This window comes from Entelurus aequoreus, linkage group LG13, assembly GCF_033978785.1.
Source record: "Entelurus aequoreus isolate RoL-2023_Sb linkage group LG13, RoL_Eaeq_v1.1, whole genome shotgun sequence".
Classification (NCBI taxonomy): Eukaryota; Metazoa; Chordata; class Actinopteri; order Syngnathiformes; family Syngnathidae; genus Entelurus; species Entelurus aequoreus.
This window is the reverse complement of record NC_084743.1, coordinates 57,413,981-57,433,980: the sequence shown is the minus strand read 5'-3', so window position 1 is coordinate 57,433,980 and position 20,000 is coordinate 57,413,981. Positions and strand designations below refer to the sequence as shown.

Here is a 20,000-nt window from a genome sequence, read left to right as displayed (position 1 = left end):
GTATACATACAGTATATATGTATATATATATACACATATATATATATATATATATATATATATATATATATATATATATATATATATATATATATATATATATATATATATATATATATATATATATATATATATATACATACAGTATATATGTATATATATATATACATATACATATATATACATATACATATATATACATACAGTATATATATATATATATATATATATATATATATATATATATATATATATATATATATATATATATATATATATATATATTTATATATATATATATACATATATATATATATATATATAAATATTTATATATATATATGTATATATATATATGTGTATATATATATGTATATATGTGTATATGTGTATATATATATATATATATATATATATATATATATATATATATATATATATATATATATATATATATATATATATATATATATATATATATATATATATATATATATATATATATATAACAAAAACCGGCAAATATATTTAAATATTATAACTAATATAAATAAACAAACAAAATAAATATATGGAAAAAATACATATCCATCCATCCACATGTTTTGTTTTTTGTCATTTAAAAAAAGTACAGTAAATCCAAGGCTGCTGTTTCCTTGACTCATTTCTAGTCCAGTTGCCCATCATTTGGGGAATTGTCAACAAATAAAAAACGTTTGTTGAATCGGTTCTCGTTGTTCACTTAAAAGAGCCGTTCAAAAGACCTGATTTGTTCACAAACATCACATCTCTAACAACCAAGGAAGAATCCACTAGATTTAGGTGAGGATCTTTCTGGAAGGCATCAAAGGGAAGGTCCTCCAAAATAAAACCACACTGGCACCCCCCCATCCGTGTCTAATCCTCCCTTTTGTTCAGGTAACCATGACAGGAAGTAAGTCAATGTACCTTTCAGGATGAGGTCCACTTCCTCGTATTTGTTCTGGCCCACGTCGCCACAGAACATCCTGCCCCGACCTTGGCCCGTCGCCGGGTCGCCGCGGTCCACGGCGCATCGCCACATGTTGCGTACGCCGTAAGCATAAATCTCTGCAAACGGTTAAAATTCGACATAGTGCAACCAAGACGTGGAAGTGTGAGCGACATGAGTATGGAGGCACCTACCTGGGAGGCTCCCCTTCTCTCCGAGGAACGGGTTATCTGACGGGATGCTGTAAGGGGCGCCATCGTCGTTGTTATTGACATCCACTCGCAGCACTTTGCCAAGGTGGGTTGACCTGGGCGAAATTGAGCGTTGGTGTGAGGGTGAGGGTGGAAAACCAGGCGTGGGGCTCTATTTTTTTATACGTGTAAACCACCTGGATCGCAGGTATTTGATTGAAACAATTCCATCTGTCAATCCCTGCCACACTATGGACCATTTCCTTCCTTGCATCCAACATGTTTCTCTTTTCCATAGATTTAATTCACCGTCCGTGGACTGCGTCCGCCACTTTTCCTCGCACTCTCTATTTATACCAACATGTGGCGGCCCTCAATGTGGAGTGTCAATATTAGACTTGGCCAGGTGTACCCTCCCTCATTCCCAGCACGGTTAAACTGCGTGTCAACACGACCGCTCTGAGACGGCTAAACTGGAGCTGGAGAAACCGGCAGGCTAAATGAGAATAGTTCGCACACGGAAACTTTGTCACGACATTTACTTCCTCTGTTTAGTCAAGTTAAATGTCTTCCAGAGCCAAGAACCGCACTAAACTATCCAACCTCTACTGTTTATCAGAGTGGTTTCGCCTCTCCTATGAGGTGGAACAAAATTGCAAATGAGTTCACTTTAATGAAAGAGTGTCCCAGCAGGCACAGGACATTGATACAACGTTGATTATACATACTTGTCCATTAAAACTGACTTTGAAACGACGTTGCAAAATGGTTATATTTTTAAATTGTTGATGTCCAACGTTTGAGCCACGTTGTTGGTTGGGAAAATGACCATATTTCAATGGTCAAATCAACGTCACAACCTGACATTGAATAAGCGTTGTCAAAAAGCATGTTGTTTCAACGTTGTATTTGTGTTGTAAAATATTAGTTGGGGAAATGAACACATTTCAATGGTCAAATCAACGTCACAACTTGACATTGGATAAACAATGTCAAAAAGCATGTTGTTTCAACGTATTCTGACCATATTTCAATGGTCAAATCAACGTCACAACCTCACATGGAATAAACGTTGTCAAAAAGCATGTTGTTTCAACGTTGTATTTGTGTTGTAGAATAATAGTTGGGGAAATGAACACATTTCAATGGTCAAATCAACGTCACAACTTGACATTGAATAAACAATGTCAAAAAGTGTGTTGTTTTAACGGATTTGTGTTGTAGAATATTGGTCGGGAAATCAACGTCAGAAACCGACATTGAATAAACGTCAAAAAGCATGTTGTTTTAACATATTATGACCATATTTCAATGGTCAAATCAACGTCACAATCTGACATTGAATAAGCGTTGTCAAAAAGTGTGTTGTTTCAACGTATTTGTGTTGTAGAATATTGGTTGGGGAAATGACCAAATTTCAATGATCAAATCAACGTCAGAACCCAATATTGATTAAACGTCGTCAAAAAGTATGTTGTTAAGAAGTATTTGCGTTGTAGAATATTGGTTGGAAAATTAACGTCAGAAACCGAGATTGAATAAACGTTGTCAAAAAGCATGTTGTTTCAACGTTGTGTTTGTGTTGTAGAATATTAGTTGGGGAAATGACCAAATTTCAATGGTCAAATCAACGTCACAATCTGACATTGAATAAGAGTTGTTAAAATGTGTTGTTTTAATGTATTTGTGTTGTAGAATATTGGTTGGAAAATTAACGTCAGAAACCGACATTGAATAAACGTTGTCAAAAAGCATGTTGTTTCAACGTTGTGTTTGTGTTGTAGAATATTGGTTGGGAAATGACGGTAATTCAATGGTCAAATCAACGTCAGAAACCGACATTGAATAAGCGTTGTCAAAAAGCATGTTGTTTTAACGTTGTATTTGTGTTGTAGAATATTGGTTGGGGAAATGACCACATTTCAATGGTCAAATCAACGTCACAACTTGACATTGAATAAACAATGTCAGAAAGTGTGTTGTTTCAACGTATTCTGACCATATTTCAATGGTCAAATCAACGTCACAACCTGACATTGAATAAACGTTGTCAAAAAGCATGTTGTTTCAATGTTGTATTTGTGTTGTAGAATAATAGTTGGGGAAATGAACACATTTCAATGGTCAAATCAACGTCACAACTTGACATTGAATAAACAATGTCAAAAAGTGTGTTGTTTTAACGTATTTGTGTTGTAGAATATTGGTCGGGAAATCAACGTCAGAAACCGACATTGAATAAACGTCAAAAAGCATGTTGTTTTAACATATTATGACCATATTTCAATGGTCAAATCAACGTCACAATCTGACATTGAATAAGCGTTGTCAAAAAGTGTGTTGTTTCAACGTATTTGTGTTGTAGAATATTGGTTGGGGAATGACCAAATTTCAATGATCAAATCAACGTCAGAACCCAATATTGAATAAACTTTGTCAAAAAGCATGTTGTCAAGAAGTATTTGTGTTGTAGAGTATTGGTTGGAAAATTAACGTCAGAAACCGACATTGAATAAACGTAGTCAAAAAGCATGTTGTTTCAACGTTGTGTTTGTGTTGTAGAATATTAGTTGGGGAAATGACCATATTTCAATGGTCAAATCAACGTCACAACTTGACATTGGATAAACAATGTCAAAAAGCATGTTGTTTCAACGTATTCTGACCATATTTCAATGGTCAAATCAACGTCACAACCTCACATTGAATAAACGTTGTCAAAAAGCATGTTGTTTCAACGTTGTATTTGTGTTGTAGAATAATAGTTGGGGAAATGAACACATTTCAATGGTCAAATCAACGTCACAACTTGACATTGAATAAACAATGTCAAAAAGTGTGTTGTTTTAACGTATTTGTGTTGTAGAATATTGGTCGGGAAATCAACGTCAGAAACCGACATTGAATAAACGTCAAAAAGCATGTTGTTTTAACATATTATGACCATATTTCAATGGTCAAATCAACGTCACAATCTGACATTGAATAAGCGTTGTCAAAAAGTGTGTTGTTTCAACGTATTTGTGTTGTAGAATATTGGTTGGGGAAATGACCAAATTTCAATGATCAAATCAACGTCAGAACCCAATATTGATTAAACGTCGTCAAAAAGTATGTTGTTAAGAAGTATTTGCGTTGTAGAATATTGGTTGGAAAATTAACGTCAGAAACCGACATTGAATAAACGTTGTCAAAAAGCATGTTGTTTCAACGTTGTATTTGTGTTGTAGAATATTAGTTGGGGAAATGACCAAATTCAATGGTCAAATCAACATCACAACTTGACATTGAATAAACGTTGTCAAAAAGTATGTTGTTAAAAAGTATTTGTGTTGTAGAATATTGGTTGGGAAACCAACGTCAGAAATTGACATTGAATAAACGTTGTCAAAAAGCATGTTGTTTCAATGTTGTATTTGTGTTGTACAATATTGGTTGGGAAATGACGGTAATTCAATGGTCAAATCAACGTCAGAAACCAACATTGAATAAACGTTGTCGAACAGCATGTTGTTTCAACGTTGTATTTGTGTTGTAGAATATTGGTTGAGGAAATGACCAAATTTCAATGGTCAAATCAACGTCACAACTTGACATTGAATAAACGTTGTCAAAAAGCATATTGTTTCAACATATTATGACCATATTTCAATGGTCAAATCAACGTCACAATCTGACATTGAATAAGCGTTGTTAAAATGTGTTGTTTTAATGTATTTGTGTTGTAGAATATTGGTTGGGAAATGACCAAATTTCAATGGTCAAATCAACGTCACAACTTGACATTGAATAAACGTTGTCAAAAAGTATGTTGTTAAGAAGTATTTGTGTTGTAGAATATTGGTTGGAAAATTAACGTCAGAAACCGACATTGAATAAACGTTGTCAAAAAGCATGTTGTTTCAACGTTGTGTTTGTGTTGTAGAATATTGGTTGGGAAATGACGGTAATTCAATGGTCAAATCAACGTCAGAAACCGACATTGAATAAACGTTGTCAAACAGCATGTTGTTTCAACGTTGTATTTGTGTTGCAGAATATTGGTTGGGGAAATGACCGTAATTCAATGGTCAAACCAACATCAGAAACCGACATTGAATAACCGTTGTCAAAAAGCATGTTGTTTCAACGTTGTGTTTGTGTTGTAGAATATTTGATTTAAAAAAAAACTCCCTTCGGTTGCTGACGTATGACAAATACGTGCACCAAGTAAGCATAGAGATGGCGTAATTTTTGTAATGATTTTTTTATTAATTCGTCAAAAAAATAAAAATAAATTAGATTTTTGAAAATTACTGAAAAAAATCGGGATTTGAATGTGATAAAATGTAAATAATAATAATAATAATAATAAATGTAATTATTCATTATTAATTATCAATTATTAATGAATTTAATTTAATTTTAATTTAATAAAATCTATTTTTTTTAGCACCCCCAATTATTATATATCGTATGGTAGTTTGTAAAAATAACAATAAAAACTGAAAAATGTGTTTTATTATTTTTTTATGAATTCGTCAAAAAAATAAAATCAAATTCGATTTTTGAAAATTACTGAAAAAAATCGGGATTTGAATGTGATAAAATGTAAATAATAATAATAATAATAATAATAATAAATGTAATTATTAATTATTAATTATGAATTATGAATTATTAAATAATTTAATTTAATTTTAGTTTAATAAAATCTATTTTTTTAGCACCCCCAATTATTATATATCGTATGGTAGTTTGTAAAAATAACAATAAAAACTGCAATATCTGCATGTCATCTGGACTTCAAAGCAAGTTATCCATCAATTTGTACGTACAAAAACCAAATAACCAAATGCATAGGCAATAATGAGGCGATTATACTTTTATATTCCTCCAACCTCCGAGGACAAAGCTACGAACAATGGGAGACCGGGCTTTCTGCTCCGCCGCTCCCAGTCTGTGGAACGCTCTCCCTGACCACCTGAGGGCACCACAGACTGTGGATGCTTTTAAAAAAGGCTTAAAAGCCCTTCTTTTTAAAAAAGCCTTTTTTTAGATGTATGGATACTAGTTATAGCTATTTGGTTGTTCTAGTTTTTATATTTATTTATTTATTTATTATCTTTTTATTTATTTATTTGTTTTTAATACACTGTAGCACTTTGAGATTGTTTACTCAATGTTAAGTGCTTTTTTTTACAAATACAATCTATTATTATATTCTTACATTCACTGTTACAAGCGGCCCTCTGAGGGCAGCCATGAAAACAAGTTCGACAAGTGTGTGAAAACACACAAAAATTAACTATTTGAGAAATCAGACTAATTCGGTGCATGTAAACGTAGTGAGTAATGGCGTTGTAATGTACATAGAAGTAATTATATGAGTTGTTACTAGAAAAATAATAAACGCCGTTTTTCCGAACCCTGTTTATGAACAATATGTATGGGGAAAAGCACATTATTGGGCTAAATACATTTTATTTCAGGACTTAGTATTCATCCTGTCTTCTTCACCATGTCAAAAAAATATATAATAAAGCAATTCAGAATGTTCAAATTCCTGTCTAAATATTATTTAAAACTGCAATTATATGGTAGACAAACAGCTTAAGGGAAGCATAGTCATTTTGATAATTATAAAGGAAGACTTTCTCCACACTAAGTCTCTACTTTCAGTTTGAACGAACGCAGGTATTTAGTAATTACTAACCACGACTCAGACTAAAAACTTCAGACATGATAACCACAAGCTCGCATAATAGCGGGGTTGGTACTCACTTGTTCTGCGAGTTGCCGAATTTTCCAAAAGGGTCCCCGGCTCGACCGCCGTCCCCGATAAAGATGTACAGGTATCCGTCGTGGCCAAACAAAAGCTGACCCCCGTTATGATTGGACGCTGGTTGTTCCACTTCGAGGAGGGTCCTGCGTTACAAAAAAAAGTAGGATTCACTTCTGTTAGAATAATTGTTTGTAAGTTATCACAAAAACTTTGTGTTACATTTGAGTGTCTGGTGGGAAGACAAACCTACCAAGAGTAAGGCTCGTAAAACTCCACTGTGGAGGGGGAAAGCAAGATGAAGGTGTTCCTGTGTTCTTTCATGTATGGTAATCAACAAAAGATATTGTTCTAACCCCAGGACTTCAAAGCGGGGAGAAGACAGGATCTGCCCAATTTCCAGACGACCTCTTTTTGAACCTCCTTTTCGAACTGGTTTACGAACGTCTTTTTTAACTATTTTACGACCTCTTCTTTTGAACTGTTCGGTAACCAAAAGCGAGGCTGTTTACAACCCAATTCCCTCTGGAAGCAGCGGAGGTCATGTGGTCGGAGAAAGTCAAATAAAGAACGGGGAGTACAATCTTTGGCCAGAGCGTGCTGAGATACTGTGCAAGGGTACAGTGTACAGGCGACTCTCCTCAAAATGCGATCCAAATTGAATTCTGTCTCTGTTTAATTCTTTGCCTCTTGTCTTGTTTAATAGATGTCATCAGTGTTTGAACCTGACAACTTCATTTGAACAATGCACAGAGAAAATAAATATACTTACCGTATTTTTCGGACCATAGGGCGCACTGTTGATGAGTGGGTCTATTCAGGTCTATTTTATAGGCGCATTAAAGGGGTCATATTAGGATTTTTTTTTTCTCCATTTAAAACACTTCTAAATAACATGTGATGGTGGTTATTTGGTCAAAATGTCGCATAGATTATGTGTTAGAATAATTGTTTCTAAGTTATCACAAAAACTTTGTGTTACATTGAGTGTCTGGTGAGAAGACAAAAGCTGTCTTTGAAACCTACCAAGAGTAAGGCTCGTAAAACTCCACTGTGTAGGGGGGAAGCAAGATGAAGGTGTTCCTGTGCCTTTCGGGTATTAGAATCGAACAGAAATATATTGTCTTTCCCAAGGACTGTGGAAGCGAGGAGGATGCAGGACTGGAGTCCCCTCCAGGCGACCCCTTTTTCAACTGTTTTACGAACGTCTATTTGAACTGTTTTACGAACGTCTTTTTGAATTCAATTACGACCTTTTCTTTTGAACTGTTCTGTAAGCAAAGGCAATGCTGTTTACGACCCACTTCCCTTCTGGAAGCAGCTGCGGTCATGTGGTCACAGAAATTCCCAAGGACTGTGGAAGCGAGGAGGATGCAGGACTGGAGTCGCCTCCAGGCGACCCCTTTTTCAACTGTTTCACGAACGTCTATTTGAACTGTTTTACGAACGTCTTTTTGAACTCGTTTACGACCTTTTCTTTTGAACTGTTCTGTAAGCAAAGGCAATGCTGTTTACGACCCACTTCCCTTCTGGAAGCAGCTGCGGTCATGTGGTCAGAGAAATTCCCAAGGACTGTGGAAGCGAGGAGGATGCAGGACCGGAGTCCCCTCCAGGCGACCCCTTTTTCAACTGTTTTACGAACGTCTATTTGAATTCGTTTACGACCTTTTCTTTTGAACTGTTCTGTAAGCAAAGGCAATGGTGTTTACGACCCACTTCCCTTCTGGAAGCAGCTGCGGTCATGTGGTCAGAGAAATTCCCAAGGACTGTGGAAGCGAGGAGGATGCAGGACCGGAGTCCCCTCCAGGCGACCCCTTTTTCAACTGTTTCACGAACGTCTATTTGAACTCGTTTACGACCTTTTCTGTGAAGTGTTTACAACCTTTTCTTTTGAACTGTTCTGTAAGCAAAGGCAACGCTGTTTACGACCCACGTCCCTTTGGAAGCAGCTGTGGTCATGTGGTCAGAGAAAGTCTAATAAAGGAGGGGTTGTACAATCGTTCGCCAGAGTGTGCTGGAGATTGTACAAGAGTACAGTGTCCCGGCGTCTCTCCTCAATTGAGTCCAAATTGAATTCTGTCTCTGTTTGATTTACAGATCGCTTTCTGACCGTCTCTTCAGGATGCACCGTTCTGTGGGCGCTCTTATTTACGTGGCTCCGCTTGGACAGCGTCTTCTGCCCGTCATTTTTGTTGTTTTTAGCGCTTCCATAGCGAGGCTACCGACAGATATAAGTTGGAACTGTTTGCTACTTTGCATTACAAATGGCAACAGCGGAGGATGGATGCCCCGCAACAAAAGGATCGAGGAAAAAGAAGGCGCCTCTTTGAATACAGTGGCGGACGCGCGCAAATTTTCAGGACATAGGCAGATCCCAAATACACATCAGCGGTTCGTTTGGCGTGATATTGCGAAACACAGCGCCAGAAAATCTGAGAAATCAGCACCTCCAAGTCCGAGTCCATGGTTCTCGCCCGGAAAAGGGTGGAGCGCCATCTCCGGGTTGGGGAGGAGACCCTGCCCCAAGTGGAGGAGTTCAAGTACCTCGGAGTCTTGTTCACAAGTGAGGGAAGAGTGGATGGTGAGATCGACAAGCGGATCGGTGCGACGTCTTTAGCAATGCGGACGCTGTATCGATCCGTTGTGGTGAAGAAGGAGCTGAGCCGGAAGGCAAAGCTCTCAAGTTACCGGTCGATCTACGTTCCCATCCTCGCCTATGGTCATGAGCTTTGGGTTATGACCGAAAGGACAAGATCACGGGTGTAAGCAGCCGAAATGAGTTTCCTCCGCCGGGTGGCGGGGCTCTCCCTTAGAGATAGGGTGAGAAGCTCTGTCATCCGGGAGGAGCTCAAAGTAAAGTGGCTGCTCCTCCACATGGAGAGGAGCCAGATGAGGTGGTTCGGGCATCTGGTCAGGATGCCACCCGAACGCCTCCCTAGGGAGGAGTTTAGGGCACGTCCGACCGGTACGAGGCCACGGGGAAGACCCAGGACACGTTGGGAAGACTATGTCTCCCGGCTGGCCTGGGAACGCCTCGGGATCCCCCGGGAAGAGCTGGACAAAGTAGCTGAGGAAAGGGGAAGTCTGGGCTTCCCTGCTTAGGCTGCTGCCCCCGCGACCCGACCTCGGATAAGCGGAAGAAGATGGATGGATGGAAAGCGCCAGAAAAGGTCTCCTTATAGGTGCCATTTTGGGGTCCTTATACACACACCATAATAACACCATATGTTGAAGCACAGTACGTCTGACTACTGTAGCCGTAATGCGCCGACAATCCATCCAGTGGTGCGGCTTCATAGCTTACCAAAGTCGTTTTAAAACATTTTGACAGATTTTTGGGCGCGGTGTGTAGTATTCTATATTTTAACTAAGACATTACATTTTTGGTGTTGCTTGCTGATCATTTATTGAACAGGCGTCAACCTGCAGGCCACGCGTATCTCTTATGTGTGACTGCCATTAACTGGTTCACTTATCATTACACCATGTACCAAATGAAATTGCTTCGAGGTCGGTAAGCACAACCAGAATGTATCCGGCGCACCGGCTTAAAAGGCGCACTGTCGATTCTTTAGAAAATGAAAGGATTTGAAGTTAAAGTAAAAGTAAAGTAAAGTTAAAGTTAAAGTTAAAGTACCAATGATTGTCACACACACACTAGGTGTGGTGAAATTTGTCCTCTGCATTTGACCCATCCCCTTGATCACCCCCTGGGAGGTGAGGGGAGCAGTGGGCAGCAGCGTAGCCGCGCCCGGGAATCATTTTTGGTGATTTAACCCCCAATTCCAACCCTTGATGCTGAGTGCCAAGCAGGGAGGTAATGGGTCCCATTTTTATAGTCTTTGGTATGACCCGGCCCGGGGTTTGAACTCACAACCTACCGATCTCAGGGCGGACACTCTAACCACTAGGCCACTGAGTAGGTCAGGCCACTGAGTGCGCCTTGTAGTCCGAAAAATACAGTCCGTTGTTACACATTCTCACAGCACAATGTTGTTTCCCGCTCACCTCTCTGAGGAGTGGTCAAGTTGGTTGTCGTCGTACGTTGACAGTGTGAACTCGCTGATGCGTATCCTCTCCTCCTTCTTGACGGACACCGAGTAGTAAACGTAGGCCTTTCTGACCGTGGTAAACCTGAACACAAGTACGCAATCAACCTAGGACCATTCTGTTTTCGAAAGAAAACTTCATTGAGTGCTGCATATTTGACGGTCCTGTATTTTTGAGTCCGAGTACAGAGAGGAAGTAGAACATCTGGTGGATTGTTGCAAAAGCAAAAAGACCAAGGAGATGGTGGTGGACTTCGGGAAGTTCAGACACCCCCCCTACCTCCTACACATCAGAGGAACAGCTGTGAAAATGATCTCCAGTTTCCAGTATCTTGGGCTTCATCTATCCAAAGACCTCACCTGGGGCCATAACGATTCTTGTCTGCCAAGAAGGCACAGTTCCTGGACTAGGGGGGCTCATGTATTAAGTGTGCGCACGCATAAAAACCTATCATACGCACTTTTTCACGGAAAAGTTGAGATGTTTCAAGAGTGACCTAAACGTGGAAATGTGCGACGCTAAAGCCAATTTCACGGCTGGCGTACGCACAAACATTTACAGGCTATGGAGAGTTTGGCGACACACGGAGGTGGTCATTCGGGCTTTGCCAAGATTTGATTTCGACAATGGTTGTGGCACCGGAGACGGTGGAGGTATGGGCCGCCTTTGTGTCACATACAGCTGCTAACGCAAGTAGCTCTCCGGGGTTGTATTGATAAATTGAGTAATCAAACTGGAGTAAAAGTCTTTTGTATTCTTTTGAATTTTTTTATTTAAAAGATTGTAAAACCAAATTTTACATAAGATTTCACATGAAACTCTAATCTGGCTGCGAGCAGGCTACTCTATGAACGCATTTTGTTGTAAGTTACACAAAGTATATTTATCTTGGGGGTTTATGTGTCATTGCAGCAACTATCTTTTCAAACGGGGCCCACTGTCTCTATCCCATTCCGCACGGGTATGCAAACCCTGGTTGTCCGCATGAGAGACGAGCGTTCCAAAAGCCCAGCTAAAAGCCAGGGCTGGCTAACTCGACAGCCAGGACACTCTTGAAGTCGTCGGGGAGTGAGGTGTACTGGCGGTCCGCCGTTACACTCAACCCCCTAAAGCTCACTCTCATCCAGGTCATGGCACTACTGTAACCCAGGTGTTTCGGGACCCTGCCTTTAGTCCCGTTCCGCACGGGGATGCGAACCCTGGTCGTCCGCATGAGGCCAGTGTGCTGACCGCCAAGCTAAAAGCAGAGACTGGCTAATTCAGCAGCCAGGACACTCTTGAAGTTGTCGGGGAGTGATGTTTACTAATGTACACATGGCCTAGCTATACTGCCGGTCCGCTGTTACACTCACCCCCTAAACCTCACTCTTATTCGGGTCACGGCACTACTGCAACCCAGGTGTTTCGGCACCCTGCCTTTAGTCCCATTCCGCATGGGTATGCAAACCCTGGTCGTCCGCATGAGAGACGAGGGTTCCAAAAGCCCAGCTAAAAGCCAGGGCTGGCTAACACAGCAACCAGGACACTCTTGAAGTCGTCAGGGAGTGAGGTGTACTGGCGGTCCGCCGTTACACTCACCCCCCTAAACCTCACTCTCATCCGGGTCACAGCACTACTGTAACCCAGGTTTTTCGGCACCCTGCCTTTAGTCCCATTCCGAACGGGGATGTGAACCCTGGTCGTCCGCATGAGGTGAACGTGCTGACCACCAAGCTAAAAGCAGAAACTGGCTACTTCGGCAGCCAGGACACTCTTGAAGTCGTCGGGGTCCCGGCAATACTGGCGGTCCGCAGTTACACTCCCCCCCTAAACCTCACTCTCATCCGGGTCACGGCACTACTGTAACATAGTTGTTTCTGCACCCTGCCTTTAGTCCCATTCCGCATGGGGATGCGAACCCTGGTCGTCTGCATGAGGCGAACTTGCTGATCACTATGCTAAAAGCCGAGACTGGCTAATTCGGCAGCCAGGACACTCTTGAGTGAGGTTTACTAACTTACACATGGCCCAGCCATTAGACTGGCTTACAAAAACCTTGGACGCTAATCGTCGTCTATGTGCAAAATCTATGGACTTATATTTGACTACGAAAATCGTACTGTGTACTTGAACCGTGCCAACCTAGGGTGCAGGGCTATGCAGAGGAACCCCCTCTCATCTCCAGCCCAAGGCGACGTCAGGACAGCGCGCGTGAGATTGAGGAACGGACGGTCGATCCTGGAGCCGTTGGCCAGATACACCCACACGTAGCCCAGCTGCTCGGCCACGAAGAACCGATGTGTTCCGTCATCTGCGTGGATCATAGCCACCGGGTTGCGGAGTCCATTCGCCACCTCCTGCAAACACAACTCCAGACAGCCTTCGGAATCCGCTCGCACCGAACCCAGGTTGGCATTTAGTTCTGTCCAAGGGCGAGAGCAGTGGGATATTATTGACATTGGAAGGGTTAATACGGGAAACAACAACAACAACCCAGGCGAACAACTCCAAATATGCTGATTGCTGGCATCACAGAAACATGTTGTTGCTTGTTGACCGTTTGTGACATAATGAAGTTTGTTTAACAGCAGATGTTCAGACAGGTTTTTACATTGCCATGGTATTTAAATCACAGGTACTTGTTCTGGCTCATCCTCATTCATTGTGAGCAATGTCTCGGTTTGGTTCTTACCACGGTTGCCAACCGCCCCTTGAAATAACAAATCCATATTGAACTTTCAGGGGACGCACTTTGTCCCGTATTTTTAATGATCGTGAGAATAAAAGATATCAATAGATTTCATCGTATGACAACAGATCAAATCGTGTCACCTATTCAAATAATTGACTTGTTTGCTTTCTCTTTGTTTTGACTTGCCAGCTAGAGTTTTCTGTCTAGTTTCTGGCAAGCAGACTCCAAGTGAGACTTTTCTATGGCAGAGAAATCGTGAAAGTTCAAAGATTGTTTTTGTCAGACAGGGAAGCTACATGTGGCTATTACGTCCGTGCTAACGTATTGGTAATGCGAGCTCACTTTTTTAGAAGTGTGATTTACCAGCTCTGTTCTCTTGTTGTTGTAGAAAGTTTGATCATATTACGCCTATAGTGGCTCACCTGCACTGGCTTCCTGTGCACTTAAAGATGTGACTTTAAGGTTTTAACTACTTACGTATAAAATACTACACGGTCTAGCTCCATCCTATCTCGCCGATTGTATTGTAACATATGTCCCGGCAAGAAATCTGCGTTCAAAGAACTCCGGCTTATTAGTGATTCCTAGAGCCCCCAAAAAGTCTGCGGGCTATAGAGCGTTTTCTATTCGGGCTCCAGTACTCTGGAATGCCCTCCGTTAGAGATGCTACCTCAGTAGAAGTATTTAAGTCCCATCTTAAAACTAATTCGTATACTCTAGCCTTTAAATAGACCCCCCTTTTAGACCAGTTGATCTGCCGTTTCTTTTCTGCTCTGCCCCCCTCTCCTTCGTGGAGGGGGGGCACAGGTTCGGTGGCCACGGATGAAGCACTGGCTGTCCAAAGTCGGGACCCGGGTTGGACCGCTCGTCTGTGCATCGGTTGGGGACGTCTCTGCGCTGCTGACCGGTCTCCGCTCGGGATGGTCTCCTGCTGGCCCCACTATGGACTGGACTCTCCCTATTATGTTAGATCCACTATGGACTGGACTCACAATATTATGCTAGATCCACTCGACGTCCATTGCACCGGTCGCCCAGGGGGGGAGGGTCCCCACATCTGCGGTCCCCTCAAAGGTTTCTCATTGTCCCATTGGGTTGAGTTTTTCCTTGCCCTGATGTGGGATCTGAGCCGAGGATGTCGTTGTGGCTTGTGCAGCCCTTTGAGACACTTGTGATTTAGGGCTATATAAGTAAACATTGATTGATTGATTGATTGAGGATAGTGACACTACACTTTGTGATAGTGATACTACACTTTATGATAGTGACTCTACACTTTCTTTATAGTGACACTACATTATAATAGTGACACTACACTTTATCATAGTGAAACTAAACTTTGATGGTGACACTACACTTTATGATCGTGACACAGCCCTCCATAATACTGTAATATTGCCAACTCTAAATCTTACTGAACTTAAACCACATAAAACCGACTTACCCGTGTTAGACAAGACGTTAGGGTAGCAGTATTGTTTATCCTTCAGCTCCAGAAATTCACAGAACCTTCTCTGGTCTTCTTCTATTGTGGCGGTCAGGTTTGAAAACTGTCCCGGGCTCCCGTGGTCCTCCAGGAGGAGACTCAGTGTGTACCTACACTGGTGCCAGTAGTCTTGACAATAGTTGCCACACAGTCCGGGCAAGACCCGCATGGGTGTGTTTGCGTCTTCGGCGTCGTACAGGTGGGCAGCGTATGGAGAGCACTCCTGCACGGGGATGAAAAATGTCGATTAGTTCATTTTGAACTGTTAGAGCAGGGGTGTTCAAAGATCAACAAAGTACCAAGGCGGTCTTTGAATGCTCCATTTTTACTACCGTCCTGCAGACAATGTGAGTATATTGGATCAATGACCTTTCAAAGTACTTAGAAATAATAGCACAGCATTTACTTTTATAACAAAATCCAAACAACCTTCCCTAGTCATGGTGCAAAAATAAAAATGCCCACAAGATGTCATAATATCAACAATGTGAGTATATTGGATCAATGACCCTTCAAAGTACTTTGTAGAACAGCATTTACTTTTATAGCAAAATCCAAACAACCTTCCCAAGTCATGGTGCAAAAATAAAAATGCCCACAAGATGTCATAATATCAACAATGTGAGTAGGGACGGCGTGGCGAAGTTGATAGAGTGGCTGTGCCAGCAATCGGAGTGTTGCTGGTTACTGGGGTTCAACTCCCACCTTCTACCTTCCTAGTCACGTCCGTGGTGTCCTTGGGCAAGACACTTCACCCTTTGCCTCTGATGGCTGCTGGTTAGCGCCTTGCATGGCAGCTCCCGCCATCAGTGTGTAAATGTGTGTGTGAATGGGTAAATGGGGAAATACTGTCAAAGCGCTTTGAGTACTGTTGGAAGCCATATCCATATTTAAGTGTTACTTCTTTCTAAAAACTCCTATAGTCATATTTACATCAGCTAATGTCTCGTGTGGTACAAAGTGCTTAGATTCGAGTGTCCTTGGTTAGAGTCAGAGCGCTGTCTTTGTTGAGACTGCCATTACATTCCTGAGATACGGAGCACAGCTAGACGGGGGAAACAGCAGGTGTGGGGGGGGACAGGAGAAGGAGGAAGTAGACAGGAGTTCCGGGGTTTTGGTAGACCGATCTGGACCGGGCTAGGGAACGCTTGGGTGCTGGATTGGTCTCAGGTTTGTCCTCTAAGCTTGGAGAATAAACCACAAAATACCAACTTCTGCCTGGTGATTGAATATAAACAACAGCATATTGCCATAAAAAGAATCTGGGAGAGACTAGCAATTTGAATTCCCCATTGGAGGAATGCTGGTCAACGCAACAGTACCTTGAAGGTAGAAAAGCGCTATACAAGTATAACCCATTTATCATTTAATTTATTTATATTGGATCAATGACCCTTCAAAGTACTTTGGAAAAATAGCACAAAATTTACTTTTATAACACAATCCAAACAACCTTCCCAAGTCATGGTGCAAAAATAAAAATGCCCATGAGATGTCATGATATCAACAAAGTACCAAGGCGGTCTCTGAATGCTCCATTTCTGCCGAACTGCAGACAATGTGAGTATATTAGATTCATGACCCTTCAAAGTACTTGGCAAAAATAGCACAGCATTTACATTTACAACACAATCCAAAAAACCTTCCCAAGTCATGGTGCAAAAAAAAAATGCAACTAACATAAAGGTCAACACACATGGTCACACATAACCTGCTCAGGAGGGAACAGGTGGTAGAGGTAAACAGCACCGTGCCCCCCCGCCCCCCTCTCAGTGAGCTGTGGAGTCCCCCAAGGCAGTATATTGGGACCTTTACTGTTCCTAATATACATAAATGACTTGTCATCGGCATGCGACTGTGAATTATTCTTGTTTGCAGATGACTCGGCCTTGCTGGTATCCGGCAAGGACAGGTCACAGGTGGAGAAAATCCTCAGTGCTGAGCTCTGTAGAACTTGCACCTGGCTCGCTGACAACAAGCTATCCATACACTTGGGTAAAACGGAATCCATCCTGTTTGGGTCCCACATCAACCTTAAGAAAGTCAATGACTTCACCATAAAAGTAGGTGACATTGTTATCACCAGGAAAAATGAGGTCACCTACCTAGGTTCCATTCTAGAGGCTAACCTTTCCTGTGATAAAATGGCAACCAAGGTAATCAGAAAGGTTAACCAACGAACGAGATTTCTCTACAGAATCTCCTCTCTGGTCAACAAAAGCACCTTGAGGATTCTGGCGGGAACTCTCGTTCAACCCTTTTTCGATTATGCATGCACCTCCTGGTACCCTAGCGCCTCCAAAACCCTCAAATCTAAACTCCAAACATCCCAAAACAAGCTAGTCAGGTTACTTCTAGACCTCCACCCCAGATCCCACCTCACTCCTACCCACTTCTCTAAAGTGGGCTGGCTCAAGGTGGAGGACAGAGTTAAACAACTTGCACTGAGCCTAGTCTATAAAATCCACTACACCTCCCTGATACCGAAGTACATGTCAAACTGCTTCCTTAACGTAAATGACCGCCATAACCACAACACCAGGGGGAGCTCCACTAACCACGTTAAACCCAGATTCCGAACTAACAAAGGTCTTAACTCATTCTCTTTCTATGCCACATCAATGTGGAATGCGCTCCCAACAGGTATAAAAGAAAGGGCATCTCTATCCTCCTTCAAAACCGCACTAAAAGTTCACCTACAGGCAGCTACAACCCTAAACTAACACCCTCCCCGGATTGCTAACAATCAAATGTAAACAATCAAATGCAGATACCTCCACACCCCGGATTGTAAATAATTCAATGTGATTATCTTGTGTGATGACTGTATTATGATGATAGTATATATGATAGTATATATCTGTATCATGAATCAATTTAAGTGGACCCCGACTCAAACAAGTTGAAAAACTTATTCGGGTGTTACCATTTAGTGGTCAATTGTACGGAATATGTACTTCACTGTGCAACCTACTAATAAAAGTCTCAATCAATCAATCAATCACTGAACATTGTGGATATTATAAGACTTTAAGAAGGTCGTCACGGAAGTAAACAAGGTAGGAGTCAAACTTCCACATACTCTTAATATCCAATTAAATTAATTATATATCCATCATATTAATATAATATGTACACACACACACACACACACACACACACACACACACACACACACACACACACACACACACACACACACACACACACATATATACACATATACAGTCGTGGTCAAATGTTTACATTCACTTGTTAAGAACATAATGTCACGACTGTCTTGAGTTTACAATCTTAACCTTCATTCTAGCCTGATTTAGCCATTCCTTTACCACTTTTGAGGTGTGTTTGGGGTCATTGTCCTGTTCAAACACCCAATTGCGCCCAAGACCCAACCTCCGGGCAGATGATTTTAGCTTGTCCTGAAGAATTTGGAGGTAATCCTCCTTTTTCATTGTCCCATTTACTCTCTGTAAAGCACCAGTTCCATTGGCAGCAAAACAGGCCCAGAGCATAATACTACCACCACCATGCTTGACGGTAGGTGTGGTGTTCCTGGGATTAAAGGCCTCACCTTTTCTCCTCCAAACATATTGCTGGGTATTGTGGCCAAACAGCTCAATTTTTGTTTCATCTGACCACAGAACTTTCCTCCAGAAGGTCTTATCTTTGTCCATGCGCAATTTTGAGTTTTGGGGTTTGGTTTTTTGATTAGATCGCAATTTTCGCCAGTCCTGATGTGTGTGTCCAATTTGGTGAGTTTTGAAGCATGTTAAGGGGGTCAAATTACAGCTCAAAGAGGCAAAGGTGACTGTTTTTACTAAACTTTTGTTTTGAACACACTTCCTGTTGATTTTTGCTGGTGCATGAAATCTAAGTCTAAGTGATACCTACATAGAGGTTTTTGTTTCATGTCTCTACGACATTCCTACTGAACGTTACAGGCAGTTTTGTCTGTGTTTTCTTCCTAGGGGGCGCTAGAGCGCAATTTTCAGGTTTTTTTTTTTTTATTAGATCGCAATTTTTGCCAGTCCTGATGTGTGTGTCCAGTTTGGTGAGTTTTAAAGCATGTTAAGGGGGTCAAATTACAGCTCAAAGAGGCAAAGATGACTGTTCTTACTAAACTTTTGTTTTGAAGGGGGAATTGCAAACTTACTGTTGATTTTTGCTGGGGAATGTCAGTGTAAATCTAGGTCTAAGTGAGACCTACATAGAGGTGTTTGTTTCATGTCTCTACGACATGCCTACTGGACGTTACAGGCAGTTTTGTCTGTGTTTTCTTCCTAGGGGGCGCTAGAGCGCAATTTTCAGTTTTGGGGTTTGGTTTTTTTGATTAGATCGCAATTTTTGCCAGTCCTGATGTGTGTGTCCAGTTTGGTGAGTTTTAAAGCATATTAAGGGGGTCAAATTACAGCTCAAAGAGAAAAAGGTGACTGTTTTTACTAAACTTTTGTTTTGAAGGGGGAATTGCAAACTTCCTGTTGATTTTTGCTGGGGAATGTCCGTGTAAATCTAGGTCTAAGTGAGACCTACATAGAGGTGTTTGTTTCATGTCTCTACGACATTCCTACTGGAAGTTACAGGCAGTTTTGTCTGTGTTTTCTTCCTAGGGGGCGCTAGAGCGCAATTTTCAGTTTTGGGGTTTTTTTTTTTTTTATTAGATCGCAATTTTTGCCAGTCCTGATGTGTGTGTCCAGTTTGGTGAGTTTTAAAGCATGTTAAGGGGGTTAAATTACAGCTCAAAGAGGCAAAGGTGACTGTTTTTACTAAACTTTTGTTTTGAAGGGGGAATTGCAAACTTCCTGTTGATTTTTGCTGGGGAATGTCAGTGTAAATCTAGGTCTAAGTGAGACCTACATAGAGGTGTTTGT

The 20,000-nt window shown here is 41.2% G+C and overlaps 1 protein-coding gene across 1 annotated transcript in view; it reads right to left on the bottom strand.

Moving 5' to 3' along the window:
• LOC133663918 (HHIP-like protein 1) overlaps positions 1–20,000 on the bottom strand; it is a 44,033-nt gene that overhangs the window by 9,179 nt on the left and 14,854 nt on the right. Inside the window, exons 2-7 of the mRNA XM_062068650.1 lie at positions 15,088–15,352; positions 13,094–13,373; positions 10,931–11,056; positions 6,925–7,068; positions 1,165–1,277; positions 949–1,089 (exon numbers count right to left, since the gene is read on the bottom strand). Of these exons, the coding sequence (XP_061924634.1) occupies positions 949–1,089; positions 1,165–1,277; positions 6,925–7,068; positions 10,931–11,056; positions 13,094–13,373; positions 15,088–15,352 (1,069 nt within the window). The remainder of the gene's footprint in view (positions 1–948; positions 1,090–1,164; positions 1,278–6,924; positions 7,069–10,930; positions 11,057–13,093; positions 13,374–15,087; positions 15,353–20,000) is intronic.